The following is an 18,054-nucleotide window of genomic DNA, read 5'->3' as shown; positions in this document are numbered from 1 at the left end:
CTAGAGTTTTTCCTTTGGTCGCCGCTTTTACCGTATCTATGGCAAAGATTGTACATATCAACCGTATTAACAATGTTTTCAAAATTTTTGAACTTCACTCAATATTGTTAATGTTTCAACTACGAATTGACTATGTGGTGTTTACCTAAAATGGTTTGCACATTTAGCAATTTAATTAAAATATGTATTAGATTGTATATCATGTATTAATGTATTAAACAATGGTAGACCAAAAAAAAAATATATGAAGTACTATTCTTAAGCGCGGAACCAAGTACATAGATATTATATATTCATTTCCCTATAATTCAAAAGGTATTCGAGGATCACATATCACCCCTGTTCCCTGACGCCATCTTGTGTACAATCTGGTGTTAAAATGAAAATGGCAATTTTAATTAAACAGCTTTTATTAGTACACAAAATCTTGCAATTGAGTAAGTTTACTTTGTACATGATATAGTTACGTAATCCTATTGTCATTAAACCTGTTTCACTTTTTTTCTGATTTCTGACTTAAAAAGAAAGGGTCCATCCAGTCCTTACATATAGTATGACAAAACATACTTAAATTTTAACCTTATTTATAGCGCTATAAGGATAATGGTTTTGTCAACTGAAATTGGATGCACCAGTGGTGATTTGCCGATTTTTAAATAACATAAAAATGTTATTTTATTTTTGGCATACAAGCCAAAGCTGTATGCCAAAAATAGATTTTAAACTAATGAACGGTCACAAAAAATGTTCATTCAAAATGATTTGGTAAACTAAAGAGCTCAATTTAAACAACAAAAGGTAAAATCAGTATAAATAATACGAACTGATATTGCTTTTCTTAACTGAAAACATTTTCAAGACATGTCAACAAAATATCCATATTTCACAATTTAATTTTTTTTCTTCTCTAAAGTAGAATTTAAATAAGAATTCAATTCTATTGCGGTTTGAATTGAGCTGTCTTAAATATTTTAACACAACAGTGGATTTTATAAAAACCTACAAAAAAAGCACACAACATTTTGTGCGAATTCCGGTTAAACAGTTGCGACCTTATTCCAAAAATTACAATAAGAGATCATTGCTGCGCATTTCAAAAATGGGCAAACCACTCTAAAATTGTATTTATTATAGTATTTACACTATAGATTGTTCACTGGAAGATAGTTTTTTCATACAATTAATAAGTCAAATAGGCATACGGTCTTAGAAAGTGTATGCCTGAAAAACAGGAGTTCTAAACTTATAAAAAATATATATAATTTCAGGCATTTATGAAATATTTCACAAATTCACAAAACGAAAATATTAATCTCAAAATTTTTAACGAATTTAAAGAGTCCAACATAATTTCTAGTCTATTTTATAGCATTAATATAGCGACGTTGTGTGGGAGATTTATAAAGGCAGATGTGAAAGAAGAAAGATATTGTAAGTATTGGGCAACACTGATAACGAGTGTTGCCAGAGAAGACAAGGTTCCATTGAGTAAAGACGTAATTGCTTAACAATTGGTTTTGTACTTAGGCCTTTATTTATAAAGAACATCTTAAAGGAATATTCTTGGAAAAAATCTTTTCGAGATCACTGTACAGTTTTGTAACTATGTACCTATTTGAATAACATAATATCATACATAAGTACATTATGCGACTCCCTGTCCACAAATTATAAATAATTTCATAGGACAGAGTCTGGTATACATTATGACTTCCTTTTACTAATAGAAAAACGAAAAAAAAAACATGCTTAAAGTTTAGAGTAAAACATAATTTCGCTCATTCATTTAACAATGAAAATATTTCAAACATTCCAACACTAATTTATTTGAATTTCAATTAAGCAATCGCAAGTCTTATAGTCTAGTAGTGTAACCTTATTATTGCTTACTGTAGTAGATATTTCTATGTACTATTTATTATTTTATGGTAGGTATTACATACATTGAAAAAGGCGTCAGGCAAGGTTGTATATTATCCCCTGTTCTATTTAATATCTACGGAGAGTATATCATCAGACGGACTCTGGAAAACTGGGAAGGTGGTGTCACGATCGGCGGCACCAGAATCACAAACCTCCGGTACGCTGATGACACAACCTTGTTGGCAGCTAACGAGGCCGAGATGATGAGCCTCCTTACTAAAATGCAAAAGATCAGCATGGACTTGAGCCTCAAAATCAACCACTCTAAAACCAAAGTCATGGTAGTTGACCGCGCTAACTCACTCCATCTGACTGGTGCTCTGGGTCTGGAAACGGTGGATAATTTCATCTACTTGGGTGCTAATATTAGTAACACAGGCTCATGTGAAAAAGAGATCAGGAGACGCATTGGCATGGCCAAAAATGCAATGTCTCAGCTGGAAAGAATCTGGAAGGATCGCAACATATCTCGGAAGACGAAGATCTCGCTAGTGACCACTTTAGTATTTAGCATCTTTAGCTATGGCTCCGAAACATGGACTATAAAACAAGCAGATCGTAACCGCATTGATGCTTTCGAGATGTGGTGCTGGAGAAAGATGCTCCAGATTCCATGGACTGCATTTCGCACAAACAGGTCTATTCTTCGTGAACTCAACATCCAAACTAGGCTTTCCACCATCTGTTTACGAAGAATCCTGGAATTTTTTGGCCACATAGCCCGCAAAGATGGCGACAATTTGGAACAGCTGATGATCACCGGCAAGGTAGAGGGGAAACGATCAAGGGGACGTAGCCCACTTAGATGGACTGACCAAATACGTTCGACTCTGGATAAGGACCTACATGAGGCGCTCCACACCGCTAAGGACCGGGCAAGGTGGAGAGACGTAGTGCGCTCTAAACTGACTTGTCTCCGGGGAGTTCACGACCCTCAGTAATGAGGTTTACGACGCAAGAAGAATTACATACATAAAATCTTTTTCCCGTGGGGGTAGGCAGATCTATTTCATATTGAAATTGAATATTAATCGAAATTATATAATTGAATTCTGGAGCAATATTTGTATCTTGTCACCTCATGGCCCTGCCAGTCCGTATAGGCGTGCTTTGGGATGGCGACGTTACAAATATTTTTTTGTGATAAATAAAAATAAAGTTACTCTACTAAACTACAAATTAACTTACTATCATCAAAAACTCATTTTTATTAAAATTCATGTACATAATTAGTACATCAGTATTGCTTATAAACAACATTTTTTGTATGTTTAAAGTTCAGTTTTGACCAACCTAACTTACAAAGATTATCTTAAAACAGTTTAAGATAAAAAATATTGAACTATACATTCATATTGGCTACAATAATCAACATACATATTTTTTTACACAAGTATATTTACAGTTTGCCTATGCATAGACCAAAAAAATTATTGTTTTCTAATCAAAATGTTGATTTTTATATATACATGTATTAAAAGACATTTTAATACTATTAAGTAGACGATACGGGGGTAATTAATAGTGCCGGGGCTGGATTGTTGGTTATATAAGTATTATCAGTTGTAAAAATACATTTTTTATGTATTTTTTATCAATACAACTACCAACTACTACCAATCCCTCATCGTTCAAAAATCCCATGTGGAATCCCCATGTGGATTTTTGCACTGCCATCGCCTAATTGTTTATCGAATATTGCATACCGCAGCTTAATTGTAAGCGGTTTCCTTAGGTTATTCACCATATCAAGTAACGCGCTTTGCCTTCCTTAATATTTGTATGACACACAAGTCTTTACAAGGAAATATACATATACACAATTCATTCGATATCTCGCCGGCTACAAGTCGTCTTTTTCAAGAATAGCTCCCATGCGTTGGAGTCGCAACGTTTACTTTCAATTGTAAAAAAAATTGTTAGTATTTTGGTTTTAAGTCGTTGGTGGGTTGAAATAATGCGTTAAACGGTTAATTTCTACATAATTAATCATTGATATAATATACGTGGTCAGTATTTCGAGCATCTACAACGAATATTGCATCTAATAAATTTTAACACTACGATTTATTTAAAAGGATAATCTCGTTAACCGAAGGCCATAACATATTTAAAAAAAAAACGAACTACACAATTAACAATCCCTGTAATATTAAGGTTACAATTTAACCCTCCGAAGGGTTTGAACGAGTAACAAGTGACCTAAAAATTACAAAAACACATAGTACCGTATAAGAAAAAACTGTGTTTTTTTATATATTATAGAGCTCTTACCACGATATTATAAAAATTGTACGTCCAAACATTCAAACAAACATTCTCAAGGAACAATCCCGAACTTTTATCATTTTTTTTCGAGATAGGAAATAAACTTATTTCTTATAGGAATTAAATCACAAACCAAACAATACTAGTACCGTAATTACAATCAGATTTTTTTTTATCTATACGCTATATCTTGTAAGCGTATCAGTGATAGAAAGATAACGATAATTTTTAATAACAAGAAAATATTGTCAAACTGCTATTTTTGGTTATATCGTATGGGAAAAATGTGTACGTACAAGTAGTAATTTTAGACTTTCTATGAATAGCGAAATCAAGAGAGTCTGAAAAAAAAATGTTAATATTTTTTATCCTCACTGAATTTAATTTTTCTCACGCGATATTCCTAAAAATAGGTACTTACCAATTTTTTTTTAATTGTTTGTTAACGAAACTCTTATGTGTTGTTTGCGAATAAGACCGATTTTTTATAAGGTAGGTGTAGAGGTATATTCTTGTTTTGCGAACACCAATTTCAACGTAACAGGTAATACCCGTTTTCTGAGCCACATCAAATATACACGATGAAATAAACAGTATGTAATATGTATTTATTTGCATCATAGTTATTTACTGGTCTTAATTATATAGATAAGATATTGTTTTTAACTCATGGCAAACAATATTATAGTGAACTTACAATTCAAATTTCTATTATTGAAAGGGGATTTAATATTTTTTTACAGGGGAAGGTGAAGACGAACATACCTTGATTTAATCGAGGACGTTCTGCGTAAGGTTAGGTCAAGATTAAACAAAACGACGGGCTTGCATGAAAAGTTTGATAAACTAGGATAAAGTAAAAGAAGACTACATCTTCCCACTTGCCACGATCCCTGTCTTCGAGAAAGAGGCGTGATATTTGTATTTTTTTTTCAATAACAAGAATATACCCGGATACGAAAAGTTCATTAATTAGAGAATATCACATCTCTACGTGTAAAATGAGGGAAATGAGCAGTTTCAAAACATACTAATAATACACAAATACATAATGAACGCAGTGTTTTTCACAATAACTCCTAAAATCGCGAAAAGAAAACCGATTTTGATAACGCATTAATTTGAAATTAGAGTGAAAATTGCATTATAAATAAGTATCTATGTATATAATGAATTAATTCATTTACATATGAATATACCTTCTCTAAAGAAAGAGATATACATAAACACAACTGTCAAAATCGTCAGTTCCGCGATTCCCCAGGCATAACGCATAGCTTAGCGAATGATCTTCCCTTTGGTGGCGGTCGAGCCTGAAACATCGTTCCTGCTACACTAACACGAAAATATAAAAGGTGGCGACTTTAGAAGTTTGCATTATACGGGACAGCAGTCAAATCGGCTTCTTATTTCAAGACTGGGTGACTTACGACTGAGGTATTTTTTAAAATATTCTTAAATAAACAACCGATTCCCGCCATTTTACTGGATAAAGTAAAATTGTCGGGAAATAAGCCCGATTTGACAGCGGTCACTGTCAAAATATATTTTAGAAACAGACTATCGTCCTATTTTCGAAAATTCTGTATACCTACTTTTGTCTGTCTTTTTCGTTCCAATATCAAATGTTCTTGTGTCAAAACGGGCTTAATTATTAAACAACTTCAATGGGATTCTTAAACATAGACTTGCGTTCTTAACGCACTCCTACGCACGTAGGTAACTCACAACGCGTCGTCGCGTCACTCATGTATTTACTACACGCCGATTCTGATGGGACATACGCCATTTTAAAAAAAAAAAGGAATCTGACATCACAACGTTATTTTTTAACGTTATTGGACAAAATACGGTTTGTATAGGTATAGCGGATTTGATACTAATTGATAAGTCTTGGGTGGTGAAATACTATATAAATATGAAAAAAGATTGTATATGTACATTGATTCTAGTCATTATTGGAATATATAGAGTCAGAAAATCTGTTGATGAACTGCTTTGAAAATTTTAGTAGGTATATACAATGTGACACTTTCAAGTTTAGGGCATGACATTTGTTACGATGACAGAATAAAGATTATTGTACGAGGAAGACGTCATATATCGTCCCATCAGGATTGTCAAGTAGTCCATTTAAAAAACTAAGTATTTATATCTATATGTAAAGTAGATACGCTGTTCTAACAGAAAATAAATAAGTTTAGGAGACCTGTGGCGTCCTTATTTGTACAAAAGCGCGCTTTAATCTGAAAAAGAAAAAAATATATCATTAAATGTTTAGGTTGAAATCAAGAAAAAAAAATGTATCTGAGCTGCTTATAGTATAATCTACCTCCTGGCTTGAAGTATAGTCCCGGTTGCATCCTCACCACTCTGGAGAGGAGCCCGGGGTACACCTTTGATCATGGATCCTGGATTAGGTGAGTCGCTGAGTGAGTCCCCATATCGCTACACGTATCTGTACCACGTCCGCACTAGGTATCTGACATGACTCACAGCGGTGCTACCACAGCCTGTGCAGGTGCAGGTTCCGGGAGAGCACGGAGCGCACGTCGCACTGGATCGTGGGTACACGTATCTGTACCACGTCCGCACTAGGTATCTGACATGACTCACAGCGGTGCTACCACAGCCTGTGCAGGTGCAGGTTCCGGGAGAGCACGGAGCGCACGTCGCACTGGATCGTGGGTACACGTATCTGTACCACGTCCGCACTAGGTATCTGACATGACTCACAGCGGTGCTACCACAGCCTGTGCAGGTGCAGGTTCCGGGAGAGCACGGAGCGCACGTCGCACTGGATCGTGGGTACACGTATCTGTACCACGTCCGCACTAGGTATCTGACATGACTCACAGCGGTGCTACCACAGCCTGTGCAGGTGCAGGTTCCGGGAGAGCACGGAGCGCACGTCGCACTGGATCGTGGGTACACGTATCTGTACCACGTCCGCACTAGGTATCTGACATGACTCACAGCGGTGCTACCACAGCCTGTGCAGGTGCAGGTTCCGGGAGAGCACGGAGCGCACGTCGCACTGGATCGTGGGTACACGTATCTGTACCACGTCCGCACTAGGTATCTGACATGACTCACAGCGGTGCTACCACAGCCTGTGCAGGTGCAGGTTCCGGGAGAGCACGGAGCGCACGTCGCACTGGATCGTGGGTACACGTATCTGTACCACGTCCGCACTAGGTATCTGACATGACTCACAGCGGTGCTACCACAGCCTGTGCAGGTGCAGGTTCCGGGAGAGCACGGAGCGCACGTCGCACTGGATCGTGGGTACACGTATCTGTACCACGTCCGCACTAGGTATCTGACATGACTCACAGCGGTGCTACCACAGCCTGTGCAGGTGCAGGTTCCGGGAGAGCACGGAGCGCACGTCGCACTGGATCGTGGGTACACGTATCTGTACCACGTCCGCACTAGGTATCTGACATGACTCACAGCGGTGCTACCACAGCCTGTGCAGGTGCAGGTTCCGGGAGAGCACGGAGCGCACGTCGCACTGGATCGTGGGTACACGTATCTGTACCACGTCCGCACTAGGTATCTGACATGACTCACAGCGGTGCTACCACAGCCTGTGCAGGTGCAGGTTCCGGGAGAGCACGGAGCGCACGTCGCACTGGATCGTGGGTACACGTATCTGTACCACGTCCGCACTAGGTATCTGACATGACTCACAGCGGTGCTACCACAGCCTGTGCAGGTGCAGGTTCCGGGAGAGCACGGAGCGCACGTCGCACTGGATCGTGGGTACACGTATCTGTACCACGTCCGCACTAGGTATCTGACATGACTCACAGCGGTGCTACCACAGCCTGTGCAGGTGCAGGTTCCGGGAGAGCACGGAGCGCACGTCGCACTGGATCGTGGGTACACGTATCTGTACCACGTCCGCACTAGGTATCTGACATGACTCACAGCGGTGCTACCACAGCCTGTGCAGGTGCAGGTTCCGGGAGAGCACGGAGCACACGTCGCACTGGATCGTGGGTACACGTATCTGTACCACGTCCGCACTAGGTATCTGACATGACTCACAGCGGTGCTACCACAGCCTGTGCAGGTGCAGGTTCCGGGACAGCACGGAGCGCACGTCGTGCGTGAACCGCAGCGCGTCCAGCACCGGCAGCAGGTTCAGCAGCGCCACGTCCAGCGGGTCCGAGAACCACGACTTTATTGGGATCGCGTTATCTGAAAACGATATAATCGAACAACTTAATATCTATAAATAACAATGGGAGGACCTAGACTAACTTATCTTGATCAAATAAAGGACGTCCTGGTAAAGGGTCAGGTCAAGAGTACCCGAAACCGCTGAATTTGCATGAAGAGAGTTATGAATGTGGATAAAGCGAAGGAAGTACGAAGAGATCCTGGCAAGTGGAAAGAGGTAGTCTCTGCCTACCCCTCCGGGAAAGAGGCGTGATTTTATGTATGTATAAATATACTACTCTGTCAAGAAAGTAGCAGGAAAAGATCAATAATACACAAACTGTTTGTTATTCATCCAAATTTATTTTATCACCTTCAAAATATGCTCCTTTAGAAACGATACACTTACGCCAACGAATAATCCAATCATCAAAACATTTTTTAAACGCTGTTTCAGGAATTGAGGTCAGTTCTCGCCGCGAATTCTCTTTTATGTCTTCTACCGATTGAAAACGGGTGCCACGAAGTGGTAATTTGAGTTTAGGAAAAAGAAAAAAGTCGGCTGGAGCCATATCTGGTGAATATGGTGGTTGCTCGATGGTATTTGTTGAGTGTTTGGTTAAAAATTCGTTCACAATGATGGCCTTGTGCGAAGGTGCATTATCATGGTGCAAAATCCAAGAATTTTCTTTCCACAAATCTGGCCTTTTTCGTCGGATTTGCTCTCTTAAACGCCGCATAACACTCAAATAATATTCCTTATTTACCGTTTGACCTTCCGGCAAGAATTCCGAGTGCACAACACCGCGATAGTCAAAGAAAACAGTCAACATGACTTTGACTTTTGAACGACTTTGGCGTGGTTTTTTCGGTTTCGGTTCAGTTGGAAGGCGCCACTCCGAAGCTTGTTGACTAGTTTGCATGTCAAACTCGTAAACCCACGTCTCGTCACCAGTAACAATGCGTTTCATGAATGTTGGGTCGGAATTGACTCGTTCTAGCATGTCCTCAGCGACTCTCATGCGATTGAGTTTTTGAAAAAAATTCAGGTCTTTTGGGACTAGCCGAGCGGCATCATGTTTCATACCCAAATTATTAGTTAAAATGGTACGGATCGACTCGTGAGATACAGAAAGTTCGGTGGCTATCTCTCTCAAAGTTGAATGAGGATTTTCAGTCACTATTTCCTTCACTTTTGCGATGTTAACTTCAGTTGCAGACGTTGATGGCCTACCAGAGCGAGGCAAATCTTCCATCACATCTCGACCGCTTTTGAACGCTTTGTACCACTCATAAGCACGAGTTTTTGATAAAGTCGATTCACCGTAAGCCTTCTGTAACATTTTCAGTGACTCCGAACACGATATTCCATTGGCAATGCAAAATGTAAGACAAACTCTTTGTTCGATGTTTTTATCCATTATGAAATTAGCAATACACACTATATATGATATAACTAAAAATAGCACTGTATTTAATGTAAACAACAGATGCAACTCAAACTCCGCGCCAAAATGGAAAACAGTTGTGCCAATCTAACAACAACAAAAAAAACAAAAATTTGAATTTGGAACCATAAATAAATAATCCATTCCCGATACTTTTCTGACTGAATGTAAATAACAAAGTAAGTTTGTTTGTAAGCCTAACAGCTGAACGTGGCCTATCAGTCCTTCAAGACTATTGGGTCTACCCCGCAAAGGATAAAAACGTTATTATATTAATGAATTAATGAAGTTTGTTTGTTTTATCTTCCCGAGTAATCTACTGAACCGATCTACTTGAAATTTTGCGTATATATCGTTAAAGAGTCTGGGAAAGGACATAGGGAGTACCTTAGTTCATCCCGGTAAAAACTGTAGTTATCGTGTAACTTGCAAAAACCCTGTATTAATTTGTAGGTAGCGCCGTATACGCGCGGGCGAAGTTTTTTTTTTGTATTTTTCTAATAATAAGAGTGCGTTAAACTTCAATCTGCCTGGTGGTTAAAAAGATGAGGTCTACGGTAGCAAGTTATAATTCAAAAATACACTAAATAATGAATGGTACGGTGGCCATCTTGGATTTGATTGTTAAATTTATAGTTAAGTATATGCTTACTCTGTCTGTCAGTCTTTAAAGACTTCACGGCTTAAATAGCTTGATCAATTATGATGAAATTTTCAAAGTCAATAATAGGCTGCATTTTATAGACAATATCTACCGTTCTGATGCTCGGAATAAAAGCTCGTTGAGGTATAAGGGAAAGAGATGGAGAGGTCTTATTCTTTTTTGTATTGGTGCCGGGAACCACACGGTCGTAAAAGGCGACTAGGGTATAGGCTTACAAACTTGGGATTCTTTTTTAGGCGATGGGCGAGCAACCTGTCACTATTTGAATTCAATTCTATCATTAAGCCAAATAGCTGAATGTGGCCATTCAGTCTTTTCAAGCCTATTGGCTTTGTCTACCCCGCAAGGGATATAGACGCAACCATATGTATGTATGTCAATAGTAGGCTGCATTTCATACAAAAATTCCTACGGTTCTCAAACTCTTCAAGGTATAATACCTGGGAAGTCCCGATACGCGCCAGGCGAGTTGTCCAGAATGAACACCCTGTTGAGGTCGTCACATATAGACGACAGATTCTTTGTGTACGACCCGTGCTCGGCCGTGCAATGTTGTCTGAAAGAGGATATAAGTTTTATTCGTTAAATTATGACTATAGGAAAAACAGAAGAGAGGTTAGGTAAAGTCTACTCTTAAATGAGTTTTTTTCAAGTTATGAATGAGGATGAAGCAAAAGAAATATGTGCGTTGGTCGAACGATGTAAACAAACCATCGATTGCCGGCGCTCGAGCATTAATCGATACGATTGAAATTATAATTGTACTAATTTGATACTCTTTCAAAAAAAGTTGGTAAACTTTTATCCTACTAATATTATAAATGCGAAAGTTTGTGAGTATGTCAGTATGGATGTTTGCTACTCTTACACGCAAAAACTACTGAACCGATTACGATGAAATTTGGTATGTAAGTAGCTGAAGACCCAGAATAACATATAGGCTACATTTTTATCCCGGAGTTCCCGCGGAGATTCAAATAGTGACAGGTTGCTAACCCATCGCCTAAAAAAGAATCCCAAGTATGTAAGCCTATCCCTTAGTCGCCTTTTACGACATCCATGGGAAAGAGATGCAGTGGTCCTATTCTTTTTTGTATTGGTGCCGGGAACCACACGGCACTTCTAGTATTTAAAAAAAAATAATAATAACAATAGCACACCTGTAGAATCTTTTCCTGAGGATCCCCCGGCCGTTGTCCAACTTATCGGCGACCGCAGCGCCGTAAATCTCCATAGACGCCGTGAACACTACCAGCTCGTACCACTGTGACACCTATGTATCAGATATTAAAAAAAACATATACATATAAAATAAATATTATAAAGCTGAAGAGTTTGTTTTGTTTGTTTGTTTGTTTAAACGCGCTAATCTCAGAAACTACTGAACCGATTTGAATAATTCTTTCACTGTTAGATAGTCTATTTATCGAGGAAGGCTATAGGCTACATTTTATTCCGGATTTCCTACGGGAAACGTCAACAATGCAGGTGAAAGTTGAATGAGTCGGCCATCTGCGAGCTTTCCACGCGAACGCTGCGCAAACCAACAAAGATATAGTAAAACAATGTACTAAAGATGTGAAGTACTCATTTTTTGCCACAAAAAAGTCCGCGAGAGCATATATCTATCTCTTAAGGTTTACTTACAATAACCACTTTTATGTTCATTTTTTAAGATTATTTTTTCATTATAAACATAAGTTATTTTGAAACCAATTTTCTTTAATTCAGTATTATTCCTTATCCAAATAAATATGTTTATTACTTTCGTCTTTTCATGTAGACTAAAATTGCCATTTACAGTATATAAATCAGACGAATAGGTTTTGAGATATAGTCGTTATAAGCACTTTGCAGCGAAACATTTAATACGGCGAACCAGCGTTCTTTCTAATACGCGTGACCGCCTGACCGCCTGAGGAGGATGTTTGCAAAAATAAATATGATGCCCAAAATAACTATTCCACGCGGACGAAGTCGCGGGCACAGCTAGTATAAAATATACGCTGCCAGTAAGTATCCTGGGTAGGATAAAAGGTACCTACCAAAGGTTGGCTGGAAGAGATTGTGAAGCGATAAGTCCGCCTTTGTTCAACATATTAATAATGTATGTTTCTACTACATATGTGTTTTTTTTTTATGGTCAATAAAGAAAATTTGTATTTTGTGCGACGCCTCCATGGCGCATTGAACAATTATTTTTATTTATAACTTTATTTTTTATTAATTATTTAATGTTTTTATGTGAAAGTAAAATTTAAAATAATAAATTGATATTTACTTTAGCCAGGGGCCCAGATTCCATTAGTTTTTAAATGTTTATTTATTTATTTAAAAACAATGTTGATACATGGACGGACGTAAAGCTGAATGCATCATCTAAAAGTCAACCTTTGGGTTAAGCAGAGAAACTTAATGTGTGATAAAGTACTTATCAGATAAACTCACATATAAAATATATTTATAAAAAACTACACACTTATTACATACATCACATTCACATATGACTTTTTTAATTATTGTGTTGAAGACAGAGTCAACAGTCTCAAATTTCTTAAATAATAGTAACCCTATTTCTAAATCCTTCCACTTTCATATTTAAGGCCAAATTCAAATTTAAATTTTCATTATCAAATCGACTCTATCCTTAAGCCAAAAAGCTGAACGTGGCTCTAGACTGTCGGCTTCCCCTGCCTTCCCCGAAAGGGATTGACGTGATTATATGTAAGTGTGTATACCTACATAGACAAATGGCGGGAGCGAATGACCAATACATATGGCGTGCAAATGTTTATCAGAGGGTCATTAACCTGTCTGAACGCTGCAATAATATCATACATGACGACATATTGTATAATAAATATATATATATATATAGCTCGTACCACTGTGACACCTATGTATCAGATATTAAAAAAAACATATACATATAAAATAAATATTATAAAGCTGAAGAGTTTGTTTTGTTTGTTTGTTTGTTTAAACGCGCTAATCTCAGAAACTACTGAACCGATTTGAATAATTCTTTCACTGTTAGATAGTCTATTTATCGAGGAAGGCTATAGGCTACATTTTATTCCGGATTTCCTACGGGAAACGTCAACAATGCAGGTGAAAGTTGAATGAGTCGGCCATCTGCGAGCTTTCCACGCGAACGCTGCGCAAACCAACAAAGATATAGTAAAACAATGTACTAAAGATGTGAAGTACTCATTTTTTGCCACAAAAAAGTCCGCGAGAGCATATATCTATCTCTTAAGGTTTACTTACAATAACCACTTTTATGTTCATTTTTTAAGATTATTTTTTCATTATAAACATAAGTTATTTTGAAACCAATTTTCTTTAATTCAGTATTATTCCTTATCCAAATAAATATGTTTATTACTTTCGTCTTTTCATGTAGACTAAAATTGCCATTTACAGTATATAAATCAGACGAATAGGTTTTGAGATATAGTCGTTATAAGCACTTTGCAGCGAAACATTTAATACGGCGAACCAGCGTTCTTTCTAATACGCGTGACCGCCTGACCGCCTGAGGAGGATGTTTGCAAAAATAAATATGATGCCCAAAATAACTATTCCACGCGGACGAAGTCGCGGGCACAGCTAGTATAAAATATACGCTGCCAGTAAGTATCCTGGGTAGGATAAAAGGTACCTACCAAAGGTTGGCTGGAAGAGATTGTGAAGCGATAAGTCCGCCTTTGTTCAACATATTAATAATGTATGTTTCTACTACATATGTGTTTTTTTTTTATGGTCAATAAAGAAAATTTGTATTTTGTGCGACGCCTCCATGGCGCATTGAACAATTATTTTTATTTATAACTTTATTTTTTATTAATTATTTAATGTTTTTATGTGAAAGTAAAATTTAAAATAATAAATTGATATTTACTTTAGCCAGGGGCCCAGATTCCATTAGTTTTTAAATGTTTATTTATTTATTTAAAAACAATGTTGATACATGGACGGACGTAAAGCTGAATGCATCATCTAAAAGTCAACCTTTGGGTTAAGCAGAGAAACTTAATGTGTGATAAAGTACTTATCAGATAAACTCACATATAAAATATATTTATAAAAAACTACACACTTATTACATACATCACATTCACATATGACTTTTTTAATTATTGTGTTGAAGACAGAGTCAACAGTCTCAAATTTCTTAAATAATAGTAACCCTATTTCTAAATCCTTCCACTTTCATATTTAAGGCCAAATTCAAATTTAAATTTTCATTATCAAATCGACTCTATCCTTAAGCCAAAAAGCTGAACGTGGCTCTAGACTGTCGGCTTCCCCTGCCTTCCCCGAAAGGGATTGACGTGATTATATGTAAGTGTGTATACCTACATAGACAAATGGCGGGAGCGAATGACCAATACATATGGCGTGCAAATGTTTATCAGAGGGTCATTAACCTGTCTGAACGCTGCAATAATATCATACATGACGACATATTGTATAATAAATATATATATATATATATATATATATATATAATATATGGTTATTTTGATATGAAGAATTAAGTGGTATCAGCTAATCAATAAAATTTTTAAGGATAAAGCCGTACCGATGAATGGGCTGTGTGAATGTCTTAAAGACGACGAAGGGATAGACTTTAAACTTGGGATTCCTCTTGTAGGCTATGTGCTAGCAACCTGTCACTATTTGAATCTCAATTCCATCATAATCTTTTCAGTTTTTTCGAGACTTGGCTCTGTTTACCCCGAAAGAGATATAAACGTGACTATATGTACGTATAAGGATGACAAATAGAGGGATCAAATCATTATGTACAAATAGTGTACAGCAACATTGCCCAGACCTCTTTGAATATTTAAAAAGGAGTTGAAGTTGAATCCAGGTCAAAAACTGGTGCACAGTAAGTCGCCGCATTCCTGGTGTGTCAGTGGGTGTGGAACCCTCTGGTGGCATAAATAACCCTTTCTACTCTACTTTTTCAAATGTTTTTAAGTCTTAAATGAAGTGAAATCTGTTTATATTAGTCTATGGGTGATGATGATAGATGAACTGTTATCATGTAGCGCTTATTGCAAAGTAACAGGTCTGTGAGAATAAACAAAATAATATTGCCACAAGAAAAACTAAAAATATTTAGAAACTTTAAACTCACGATATTTAGAAAATAGTCAACATGCGGCCTCTTATGCACAAAGAATCTGACTGGATGCTTGTCTATGGTAACTTTGAGCACGAAGTCTGGAGGTGTCCCAGGCTTCACCGTCGGCCGTAGCATCGCGTCGTGGTGAGAATGGATCAGTGTCTCGTCTAGGTCTAATACCAGCATTTTCCGCTTGACTAGGTCTAAAAAAAAATAAAGGATAATTGAATACAAGATTTGTGTTGAATGAAAGCAGGTTGATGAAGGAGAGTGTGGATGGAAAAGTAGGAGTGGGAAGGTCTAGCGACGAATATGCCTTGATCAAATTAAGGACATCTTGGCAAAAGGTCAGGTCAAGAGTGCCTGAAATGGTTGAGTTTGCATGAAGAGAGTTATGAATGTGGATGGAGCAAAAGACATGCAGAGATCATGGCGAGTGGTAATAATAGTCTCTGCCTACCCCTCCAGGAAAAAGGCGTGATTTTATTATGTAGATTTGTGTAATAGGCCTAACTTTACCTTTTATGCATCCAGAACCCAAGCCAGAAGTTAGTTTCATGACGAGATATTTTTTAGTGTAAAGTTATAGCACCAATACAAAAAAGAATAGGACCACTCCATCTCTTCCCATGGTTGTCGTAAAAGGCGACATAGGGATAGGCTTATAAACTTCGCATTCTTTTATTTAAGTGACAGGCTAGCAACCTGTTGCTATTTGAATTTCAATTCTATCATTAAGCCAATCAGCTGAACTTGGCCTTCCAGTCTTTTCAAGACTGTTGGTCCTGTCTACCCCGCAAGGTATATATATAAGCATGACTATATGTATGTATGTTATATTTTTAATTGAATCGCCAATGACTTGGCACTTATTTTATCATACTTGACCTTTGAATAGCTATAAGCTTCTTGTACTACTACTTAGGTTTGCTGTAATTTAATGATCCTTAATCCTATATCTTTAGTAATATAACTAGCTGTGCCCGCAACTTAGTCCGCGTAAATTTTTATTTTGGGCATCATTGAAGATTCAAGGATGAATAATTTTCCCCTATAAACTCTTCAGCTTTATAATATTAGTACACATAAAGAGATTGTATTAAGTTTATAGCATACAATGATGATTTTGATGATGATTAAAATTGGAACAGAATTTGAATTTTGAGTTTCTCATGGGTCACTCCCAACTCAAAATTCAAATTCTAAATATATTATTCAAACGACATGACATATCTTGAATAAACTATTCATAATATTGTTAATTAAGGACGTCCTGGTGAAGGGTCAGGTCAAAAGTGCCCGAAACCGCCGAGCTTGCATGAAGAGTTATGAATGTGGATGAAGCAAAGGAAGTATGCAGGGATCGTGGCAAGTGGAAAGAGGTAGTCTCTGCCTACCCCTCCGGGAAAGAGGCGTGAGTTTATGTATGTATGTAATATTGTTTATCACCTATTAAATCTGTATCTAGGTTTAGTTAAATAAAAATGATATATTGGCAGGATAACCATAATTAACTTTCAAATGGTGAAAGTTATTTAAAAAGTAGAATCAATATATTTTTGAAAGTTTATAACGAAAACATTGTGATGAGATATATTGATATTATAATTCTCAGATAAACAGGTTTTTGGTAAATCTAACAGCAGTTACCAAAATATCATTGCTAAAATAAATTATGCGATAAAATAATGAGAGTTGACTCTGAATAACAAATTACAAGATCTCAGCTGATTAGAAAGTTGCAAACATTTTTTGTGTACATACCTATAGTACTTGATGTATATATAAAAAGTCTATTTTACTGGGATGAAATCTAATAAGATAGTAGCAAATATTTTAGATAAGTGAAGGAGGTAGCATATCAGTTTATTTATAGCAGTAATAACGATAAAAACAGATTACTTACTCAACCTGTGTCTAGATACCGGGGAAAGGGGATATATTTCATACTTGACAGATTGATATTGCGCCAACTGAAACCAAGCACAACATGAGACTCACAAATCTTCAGAGAATCAACAATATTGCACTCAACTTAGTACACACACAATGTTATATTTACCGCTCGATATTGCTTCTTAAACATGTAACAAAAACAACTCCATACTTTAGATGCGATAAGCATAAACGTGCGAAGGCCCATTTGCAATTGTTTCAGCATTTGAATTGTTTAGGAAAGGATTACGAATATAAAGATATGCTTGGTGTCAAACAACAGCGGATAAAACGAGATCATTGACGGCGTAATTCAATACAATTTCTATAAATTTAACTGCCGAAAACATCTAACCAACCCGCCATGACATAATCGACCCAAATCTAAATACCATAAACAAAGTAGAACGGTAGCTTTCATTTTATTCTATCTATGTACTAGTGACGTCCCGAACTATGAGATTTTAAATTTTACAATCGATATCAGTTTCGTAGAGAGTATGTCA

General features: G+C 37.1%; 2 protein-coding genes across 2 annotated transcripts in view; one reads left to right on the top strand and one right to left on the bottom strand.

Annotated features, from left to right (window-relative positions):
• The window catches only part of LOC106137183 (AP-2 complex subunit mu), a 127,538-nt gene that overhangs the window by 98,503 nt on the left and 10,981 nt on the right, over positions 1–18,054 (top strand). The gene's annotated exons all lie outside the window — the stretch shown is intronic.
• LOC106137181 (CTD nuclear envelope phosphatase 1 homolog) lies at positions 393–17,931 on the bottom strand. Its single transcript, XM_013337970.2, has 7 exons — positions 17,676–17,931; positions 17,520–17,586; positions 15,626–15,816; positions 11,634–11,746; positions 10,914–11,029; positions 8,248–8,400; positions 393–6,437 (listed from the first exon to the last, which is right to left on the bottom strand). Exons 1-6 carry the CDS (start codon positions 17,772–17,774, stop codon positions 8,255–8,257), a joined length of 732 nt encoding a protein of 243 aa, XP_013193424.1. The 5' UTR covers positions 17,775–17,931; the 3' UTR covers positions 393–6,437; positions 8,248–8,254.

This window comes from Amyelois transitella, chromosome 13 (assembly GCF_032362555.1).
Source record: "Amyelois transitella isolate CPQ chromosome 13, ilAmyTran1.1, whole genome shotgun sequence".
Classification (NCBI taxonomy): Eukaryota; Metazoa; Arthropoda; class Insecta; order Lepidoptera; family Pyralidae; genus Amyelois; species Amyelois transitella.
Note: the sequence above shows the minus strand (reverse complement) of the source record. Positions and strands in the feature narration are given on the sequence as shown.